Source organism: Cryptomeria japonica, chromosome 9 (genome assembly GCF_030272615.1).
Source record: "Cryptomeria japonica chromosome 9, Sugi_1.0, whole genome shotgun sequence".
In the NCBI taxonomy this organism is placed as follows: Eukaryota; Viridiplantae; Streptophyta; class Pinopsida; order Cupressales; family Cupressaceae; genus Cryptomeria; species Cryptomeria japonica.
In genome coordinates, this window is record NC_081413.1 from 549,450,968 (window position 1) to 549,461,632 (window position 10,665).

Below are 10,665 nucleotides of genomic sequence, written 5' to 3' on the forward strand. Positions count from 1 at the left end.
CAAAAGATACACATAGTTCAAATGTGATTCAAAACCATCACAAGGTACAAAGTTAAGAGAGAGAAGTACACAAACATTAAAAATAATTTTTTTGCAACCCTTTAAAATCGCTTGAAAACACAATACAAGTTTCATCAAATAAAACAAATTTAAATCAATTAAAATTGTTTAGCACACCAAAACATTTGAATAAACCCAATAACATAAAGGGGAACACAAATATACATTGCATAGCTTAACAAAAGGGTCAAGAAAACTTGGCATAATTAGGATAACATATTCAAATTCTTGTTGCTATATTGTGTGGATCGTAAATGTTGACAATTATTCAATGCTCCTATTGACAAACATGTTAAACACTTGCATGCTCATTGCACACATTAAATACTACCATAGAACTCATGACCAAAGCATGGCAATATTAAGTCACATGTTTGACACATTCATGTCCATAAGTTGATTTGCATGCACTTAAATCATGAAACATCAATCATTACATAGACACCATATTAATAACCATATTCATAGTCATAAAATGAACTTATAAATTCCTAACAATTTAATTCACATCATCTAAATCCATATATCATGTTCAAATGTGATTCATAAAATTAATTAACATTAATTCTAATTTTAGCTCTTCTATTCATATTTAACTCAAAATTACCAATTTAATTATTTGTCATTCAAAATTCATGCTAACATTCAAATTGGTATCCCCTTTATCATGCATTAATTGTTTGCACTTAATCATTCTAGAGATTATCAAAATTATGATATAATGATCATTTAAAAGTCAAAATTAGCATCAATATAAAATTAGTAGCCATTTCAATTAAATTAACTAATTACATATGTCTTCTTACTGATTATCTAGGTAAGTATACAAATATAACATGATTAAACATCCCTAAACATAATAACCAACAACATAATTATGTCCATATTTACATAAAATTACATGCCTTAAATGAAGTTGAATTCATTATCCATATTCAATCCCTAAGAAAAAATATCATATTAGCTCCATTATATCTTATGTCACAATTAATTTCAACTTTAATATCTAAAATAAAATTTAAATAAATCTTGTTATCCATATTTAATTTACTATTATAGTCAAATTCTTATTAAATGCTCTAATTTAATTAAGAAATTACATATAGAAAGCTCATAATCAACTCCATGATTCAGAAAATAGATGGGAAACATGCAAAACTTTATAATGTCTAACACTCATTTGACAAATCATAATTATACAATTTTGAACAAAATCATGAAAATAATGAGTTAGATCATCAATAGTAGAATCACAAATTAAGGTTAAACAAGACCTTGCTAATTAACAACCTTCCCATTAGAACCTGGTGTTCCTCAAATGGTATTATATAGAAAATCTTGATAAATTTTATTCAACATAGTATGTTGTTCCCTTCATCCATGCATATAAATTGTCTACCATTTATCGTATACATCTACAACATAGTCCGTTATCGTGGAAAATGAATAGTCTTAGGTTTTGATGATTCATTTTTTCTTTCATTTAAAAAAATATATTTTTCTCTTAAGTGGTGTTTAATGAGATAAAAGTATAATTGAAGATAATTAACATTTTATGATAAAAATAGTGTGAAAGATAGCTTGTTGTTGTAAATCTCTTTGATTGTAGTCCTTGTATTTATATATAAATAAAGACATTTGAAATAGAAAATAAATATGATTAGCTTTTTTGTTGTATTTATATATAAATAAAGACATCTGAAATAGAAAATAAATATGATTAGCATTTCTGTTTTGAATGTTGTTTGAATTACATAAAAAATAATATTTAAAAATATAAATAGAAGCATATTAATATTTTTTAATATTTTATTAGTTAATATATTAGGAGATATTAAATATAATGGAAACATTATTATCCAAGAAGAATCTTCATTAGCATAGTCAACAAAGAATTGACAAGATCATGGGAATCGCTTTCATACTCCTATTCTTTTAGATTATTTTATTAGTCAATTTTATTGAAAATAACAATTGAAGTTATGTATGTATGATGTTTTTGTAAATGTACAATTTTCAATCCTTAAAATGCTTTCATGCTAAAATTTTATATACACAATTCATTTTCATAAAAACGTCTTATTCATACTACAAACAATTCCTTTATTCAAACAAATGACGACCCACAAAAATTTAAGCTATAAATTAATAATAAATAAACCACCAAACTTATACTAATAGTATAAATAATAGTCTTATAAATATTACACTTTCTACAACTTAATTATGAGTTAACCCTTTGCACCTTTTCATAGGTGCAAGTGCTAGATTTATAAGAAAATGAAATTAAAGAAAAATGGACAAAAAGATAATTACTTTTTATGAGAGCGCATTGACCTCTCCATTTGATTGGAGCAAATTTGTTCTAAGGTAAAATGTGTTAGATAAAATGAGGAAGGATAAATATGGCATAATAGTCAAGGACATGTCACTTTTAAGTTCAATTCTTTTATTCAAACAAATAACGACCCACAAAAATTTAAGCTATAAATTAATAATAAATAAACAACCAAACTTATACTAATAGTATAAACAATAGTCTTATAAATATTACACTTTCTACAAATTAATTATGAGCTAACCCTTTGCACCTTTTCATAGGTGCAAGTGCTACATTTATAAGGTCTTATATCATAATCATATAAGAAAATGAAAATAAAGAAAAATGGACAAAAAAGATAATTACTTTTTATGAGAGCACGTTGACCTCTCCATTTGATTAGAGCAAATTTGTTCTAAGGTGAAATGTGTTAGATAAAATGAGGAAGGATAAATATGACATAATAGTCAAGGACGCATCACTTTTAAGTTTATAGTGTATAATATCACTATTCTTAAATAATTGGATTCAAATTATAACTTAGCAAACAATATATCTTTGGTAAAAATCATGTGTACATAGTGTCCTTAGTCATCTATGATGAGGACATATTCTAATTAAGAGTGATGAATATTCAAGTCATACTTGGGTAAATAATATATTGAAAATGCAAATCAGCAATATTCAGTATTATCTTGAGAAATAAAAATTCTTTCACAAAATTCTTTTGTTCATAGATATCCCCGAAATATATTGTAAACATAAATAAAAAATGTTAATAATACCCTAATAAATAATATTGTTTTCATATAGCCCTTTATTTATACTTTTTTTTTTAAAAAAACTATGCTTGGTAAACTTTTTAACGTGACCGATGACGCTGGCACGACACGCCCTCCGGCTCCACGTGAATGCTTTTGACCTGGAGCTATGAACCAGTGAGGCCACAAACGGGGGACCTCATCCCCACACTTCACTTGTTCAAATCCGCGAGCACAACAACCCAGGGAAGGCACAAGGCCTTGCGAGCACAATGGCCCAGCAGGGATTTGAACCTTGGTGGCCGCTTCACCAACGAAGTGTTTTAACCGCGACACTACATGTCCGAAGACTTTATTTATACATATTAACATCTATAACAAAGACATATTATAAAATCACTTATCTATTAAATGTCTTTAATCATCTATAATAAAGGAAAACATATTGTATCAGATATGAGGAATAGAGTATTAGATTGTCTAGGCAAATGGATTTCTAAATGATAGAGTTGGAATGTTACAGACATAAGACATTTTTCTTTTGATTTATCTCATATGTTTGAACAATTAATTGTGAAAGATAAGACTATATAATTCATTGTTTTTTGTAAGATTGTTGACCAGTTTTGTTCTCTTTTTTCCTTCTGATATTAATAATTTTTTACTCCTTTTGTAAATAAAAAGAAAACATATTATAAACAATGTGAAAGAAACAATCCAATAAAGATCGCAATAGAAAATGACAATATAAAAAAGTGAAGTACCTTTGTCAAGACAATAGCTATGTAGAAAATGACAATATAAAAAAGTGAAGTACCTTTGTCAAGACAATGGCTATGTTCCAAATTCTAATTCCAAATTCTAATAAGAGTATTTTAAGATCATGTTCAAATTAGTTGGCACTTTTAAAGGTACATAACTAGTGGACAATTTCGACCATAGTCAAATAAAATAATTCATTGAATAATGAAAATGGACCTCATGACACTTAAGGCGCTGAATAAGACAAAGGGGTCAAATACAAGGCAAAAGCAAGTGAATGTATAAATGAGAACCAAATAAAGGTAAACTGGTAGGACTTGACACTTACTCACCATAAAATCACTAAATTGCTAAGCCCATCCTAGTATTCATTGGCACCAACATATATTTTTTTTTAATAATGAAAGGTTTGTGACCTAAAATGGTAACTTTTTAGCTTAGCTTTGTAAAGATTTAAGTTACATAAGTTACATGTATAGTATTATTTATTATTATATTTTATATTAAAAAGTAATGAATAATGATTTTGATAAAGTTTAGATTAATATTATTTAATTATTAGTTTTATATCTATAAATTTTTATTAGTGAGAGGGTATTATAGAGTTAATGTTAAGATTATTTATTTATGTCATAATTTTAATACTGTTGTTAACTATCATATTTGAAGTTGTTGGTCTTTCTCTTAACTAGAATGTTTTGTACATAATTCTTTAATGAAGAATGATTATGGTAGAGCATACAATAAGATTCTACATTTATTAGTATTTATTAACTAAAAGAGGGGTAAAAATTTATTCAATTATAGATTTTTTATTATTATTTTTTAAGATTAGGGGAAAGGACCCAATAGTTGAAGGCATGCCACATCAACTGCACAAGTATTGGAACCCTTTTGCTCATCTATTGGTCTCACTTTTTAAGATTTTGAGAAACACAAAGTTAGGGTGCACAACTACTAGGTCCTCTCCTATAATTGCTTTTGGTTAGATATTTTGTTTCTATAATATTAACATTTAGAAAAATGCTTTACCATTCATCTAATTTTTTAAATTAAATAGAACTTATAATCTTATGATAAATTTATGAATATATTCAAACTGTGTTTTTTTATACCTTCTATAATACATGTTTCCTTGTTCTTTTCTCTTTTAATTTTTTTTTCCTATTCAATTTTCATTGCACTTTTCTTCCCACAAACTAATTTTAATCTTTCTTAAACATTAACATCATTCATTTATCTTATCTTTATATTTAGAAAAAAAAAAAACTTGATTTATTTTTAATAAGTAGAAAGTAAATTTGTCATCAAAATTCAAATCATTAAGATGTTATTATAAAGTTCATGTTATAGAACTTTCCTATAAACTAACTTTTATAAAAGATTTTTCAAACCTTATAAAACCTATTTTTATTTATTTAAATTATTAAAAAAAAAAAAAAAAATTTCCAAAAAAAATTCTTTCATAAGCTTCCTTCAAAATAAAGTTTCTTCCATTATTCCTTATTTTAAAGTGAAGGTTCAGGAATTCTTCCTTTGCTTTGTAATTATTTAAAGTAAAAGTTCAATCTTTCAAATAAGTATTTCTTTAATAAAAGATATAAATTGTTATGGGGTTAAACTAAACAAGCAATTAAATTTTCTGGTTTTAAACATGGATGGTTTGGACTTTGTTCTACACTTTGGTGGTTTGGATGATTGTATAATACTGAAAAAAACAATCAATTTAGAATCTTCACTAAAAATATGATAGAGAAGAGACTCCAAAATTTCTATATTGAAAAACATAAGTTCTAAAATATTCACTTAACACCTATTTATTGTAGTTTTCTAAAACTTCTCCCAAAATTATAATCATTCTTCAAAAAAAAATATAAAAACCAAATAATAATTTTCCATTAATATGAGATATATTCATACAAAATGGAATTGCTCTTTGAAATTTCTGAAATACTCCTCCATTAATTCCGAATTCCTCAATGAAACCCTAACTTACCTGATGGTTTTAGGTATCAAAATGACTGGAGGATGACATTATCATGAAATGAGTGGGACATCATGCAAAAAGAACTAGTAGTCAAATCATGCTTTCTTACCATTGCAACTGAAATGAATTAAACAAGAATCATGAAATTTAGATATTCATGGCTTTGACCAAAATCTGATTCTCCCATGTCTGCCAATAGGCCATAAGATTTGGCTCTCTTTCTGCGAGATGGAGAAAGAAATGAATACACAATTGCCTTTTTAAGCCCCTTGTGCATTTCACAGGAGGCTTGACACAGAATTCCTTCTACTTTGTACTATGGGAATAGTAAACATAATAAGGACAGTGATATATCTCCTCTTTGAAGATCACATTCATCACCAATTCTCTACCAATCATTGCTATAATATGCATGTACAGCATATTTGCTGTAAGCTAAATTACCAAATTGGGAACTTCTTAAGACACTGGTGTCAAAACATACATTTTACAAGCATGAGGCTTCACTGATGCTACAAGGCTTCCTTGGTGATATTTGGCCAAGTCTCTGTGCTGCAATATTCAGACAAGATTAGCATTAGTGAAACTGAAATGAGCATATAAAGTTGAAATGTATTTTCTTAATGACTTCTCAGATTTAGCATGATGAATTACCCTCCATAAGTTCCTAACTCGGACTTGAACAGAAGGGTGCATTCCCATTTTTTCCCACTTGGCAGTGATTGTAGCTCTTGAGTTGCTTCTGTTCCATAAGACCACCGCCGTACGTTTGTTGGTAAGCGGACCAGCCCACACCTGTAGCAAAGAGTGCCCACAATCAGACCAAGTGCGACTTTTCCACACATAATATTATAGCTCATCATTGTGAGAAATAGCTATCCAGTTCTTAGGATGCACCAATGCATAAAACAGTACATTCAGGATTGTCCTGTGCACAAAGCAGAACTGCCAGAAAAAATGTACTACACCAAAGAATTCAATTCCATATGGATGCATGATGAAAAGGCTTATTTGAGGGCTGATATCAAGGGTTAGGCTAAAATCTTAATAGTTCCTGGGTCTCTCATCTTAGATGTGAAACAGACAGATGGATAACCCTCAAGGAAGAGTAGGAAGATAGAGCTTGCATTTTTTTGTAGTATAGGAGCAGTTGAAAATGAATGACACTTCATCATAGAGTGTGTGGCTTATGAGGATATCCGTAAGCAGTTTGAAAATAATTTGAAGGTGGACAGCAAGGCTTCACAAAACTGTGAATTTCTTGATCAAAATTCATAACAAAAGAGCTGACTTGGAGAGAAATCTGAAATAGTATTCGTTTCTGGAGCTCTGGGTCCCTTAGACCACTTGATCTAGTGGATGTCATTAAAATTCCTTTGTTCATTCATTCAATTAAATTAATGGGATTCCAAAGAGCTTAAGAAGTAACCCCAATACAAAAAGTAAACAAGAAAAGACAGGCGAATGTTCAATTATATGCACCTCAAGGTCTCCCCATTTGCTTACTTTCCGCCCTTGTATTCCAAGTTGGTCTGCAAAAAGTAATCCCACATGGTAAGGAACCAAAACTTTTCTTAATATTCTGTTAGAAAACTTTTCAAAGGGAGCTCACCTTGATTCACTGCTATAACCTCCTCATTACTTAGAATTCTGTAAGTCCCTTTGTTCATGGATGTAACGTCGCAACCAATCAACAGAGGTGCCTAAAGTTGAAAGAAATGGACATTAAACCAATAATATAGTAGCCCAGCCATTCTTTTCAGAAAGTTGCTCAGACAGATGTTCACCCCATATTCAAAAGAAAAAAGGGCAAAAAGTAAAAAGTTGAAGAGAGACGCCAACCACCTTCATGAGAGCCCAAATGCTGAAATGTGATCCATATTCGTCCATAGTCATGTGACCATTTCCTACTTCCAACATATCAGGATCTGTTCCACCCATAACAACAATGAAACCAATCTATAAGAAAAAAAATTAAATTTTACCATGGATTATGTTTCCCAAATTGAATTATATTTAATCTTACCATTCCATCCACCAGGGCGTGCATATTGTGCATATTGATTGTTTTGATCAGCACGAGAAACTACGCTGAAAAACAAATGACAAATCAGCCTCAAATTCATTTAAATCTAAGCAAGAGCAACACAACTAAGCTCAAAAGCTCTGAGAATTGTAATTGGTTACAGCCTCAAATTCATTTAAATCTAAGCAAGAACAACACAATTAATCTAAAAGATTCTGAGAATTGTAATTGATTGGTGCAGCAAAAGACCTGTCCCATTTGTCCTCAATGTCCCCTGTTGTTCTCCAACTACCTCCAATTTTTGGAGCCCATGTAGCTGGAACATCCACTCCCCTGAATCACAATCACAATTCTGAACATTTCAACACCAATTAAAAACCAGATTTTTATTAGGCCTCATGTGTGGCAAACCCTACCATTCACACAACGAATAGAAAATAGGCCTCCCAGTCCTCAAAAGTGCATCGCGCATCTTTGGGTACCTGTAAAATTGTGACAATGGAGGAAACCTCAGTTCAAACAGAACACCCCAGAAAGCAAAATAGAAATTTGGAACAAGACGTTACCGATCTTCAGGTTTAGAGCCATCGTTGTAACAATTATCATATTTAAGATAATCCAAGCCCTACAGAGGCAAAACATGAAGGAAACCGATTACTAGGGCTCTATAGCAATTACTTATGTCAAAATCTGTAGAGTTGCATTTGGAAAGGAAAGTGAAAATACCCATGAAGCAAACGTGTCTGCATCTACTTGTTCATGTCCCAGAGAACCTGGTTGCTTTTGGCATGTATAATACCTGACCCAAAATACAAAAAACTGAACATGAGGACTCGGGAAAACAGAGAAACCAAAAAGCAGAACAGCAGAAAAATCTTATGTAGGAACAGAGACAATTAAGATGCAAAAGCTTTTGGTTTACACTGTATGCTTTTATGGACTTTCCTCTTTCTGATGATGGACTACTGAGTGTCATCCGAAATGTCCAAAAAAGTATACACAATAGACCAGAAGCTTTTGCATCTTAATTTAATGGACTGCAGAAAATTAATGCTAACAACAGAGACAATGTCATACATACCCTGCATCTGAATATATCCCAAGTTTCAGTCCTTTACTGTGGACATAATCGGCCAGAGCCTTAATTCCAGAGGGAAATTTTGAATGACTAGGAACTAGTCTTCCCTATTTATAGGAAGATTATTAGCCAGAGATCAATACAATTCTGTCAATTAATTAATAAAAAGATAAATTTTATGAAACGTGATAAGTGCCTTACATTGCTGTCACGATTGGGCTCTGCCCAACAGTCATCTACATTCACAAAAATAAAACAAGAAAAAACTCAGATCCAGAAAATGCCTCTACCGAGAAAAAAAAACAGAACAGGAGTGTCAGAAAATGCCCACCTATATTTACATATTTGTATCCCATTCCAGACAGCCCACTTGAGGCCAAATGATCAGCTGCATAAACACACAGCCTATGAATGAAAACAAGTTTTGAGAGATCATAATCAAAATTATGAAGCTTCTTAGGGAGAAATTTCAAATACCCGTATCTCGCACAATGCGTTCATTGATATTGCAGCCATAGTGATTCCAACTATTCCATCTGCACACAGGAGAAAAACCAACAGTAAAATGCTCAGTACTGTTTAGAACAGTAGAATGCTCAATACTGATTAGAACAGTTAAAAGGCAGAAACCATATAAATTTTGAACATATCTCACCCCATTGGAGGCGTCCTAGCGACATTTTGCAGCAAACTTCTTCCAAGAGATATGTTTTGGGCACCCGATACAACATACAGAAAACCCAAGAGCATTAAACACACACCCCACCTGCATTGAAAGTCCATTCTACTTATCGTCCAAAAATACAGTCTCTGCTCAGGTGCTAAACCAGGAGGACAGTTCTGCAGCTTGTCAAGCAGCAAAGCGCTAATTTATAACACGCTTAAATGACCTTTTAACTTTAACGCGTTCGAATCTGATCATTTCTTGACGAATTAGATTATTTCGTAAATAGTAATCACAAACTTAAAAATTGGGTTTCAATATGATAAAATGATGGGCTTAAATATTCTAAGTTTTCGTTTTCAAATTTCCTGTCAGGCCTGTTGTACGGGACAGCTTTCATGCACTCCCCACCCTCTCGACTGAATCTGTACCTTACACGTCAGGTTATTTGAGTTCTTGGTGGTGGCCTAATCTTAGGCCTCTAAACAGAATTTAAAATGATGGATACATGAACATAATGTAAAATGTAAAATTGTTTGCTTTTTATCAAATTTTTAATCATGATATATGATTCAGTAAAGCTGGTAGGTAGGAACATGATGCAGCAGCTGTAAATGAAGGCACTAAGTGACAAGTTCAAAATGTTGGTATCAAAATAGTACAATTTTCAAAATTTGACAGCAGTTTGAATGTATATGTATGTACATTCAACAGCTGTATCCAGATTCTGTATCAAATTTATTAATTTATTTCAATTGTATCTGTCCATACATCTTAATTGAGTTCAAATTGGAAAAAATTTGAAGATAAGCAAAATAGAGTTCAGTTTGAAAACAATTTAAAGGTGGGGGCAGTCTGAACAAGAGAGCTGCTATCTAGAGGAACCTGAAAATGTGTTAATTTTGTGGCTCCCGGTCCCTTAAATCATTTGATGTTGTGGTCATCATTAAAATTCATTTATTCATTCAAATATAGTTGAATGTACAAACATTTTTAAATTATTAGTT

At 30.9% G+C, this 10,665-nt stretch overlaps 1 protein-coding gene across 1 annotated transcript; it reads right to left on the bottom strand.

Moving 5' to 3' along the window:
• Positions 1-5,777: 5,777 nt before the first annotated feature.
• Positions 5,778-9,964, bottom strand: LOC131060977 (alpha-galactosidase). Its single transcript, XM_057994471.2, has 15 exons — positions 9,650-9,964; positions 9,472-9,530; positions 9,326-9,382; positions 9,196-9,230; positions 8,998-9,101; positions 8,643-8,715; positions 8,483-8,541; positions 8,333-8,398; positions 8,166-8,249; positions 7,917-7,981; positions 7,736-7,818; positions 7,503-7,593; positions 7,373-7,422; positions 6,545-6,685; positions 5,778-6,442 (listed from the first exon to the last, which is right to left on the bottom strand). Exons 1-15 carry the CDS (start codon positions 9,775-9,777, stop codon positions 6,350-6,352), a joined length of 1,188 nt encoding a protein of 395 aa, XP_057850454.2. The 5' UTR covers positions 9,778-9,964; the 3' UTR covers positions 5,778-6,349.
• Between the last annotated feature and the right edge of the window lie 701 nt (positions 9,965-10,665).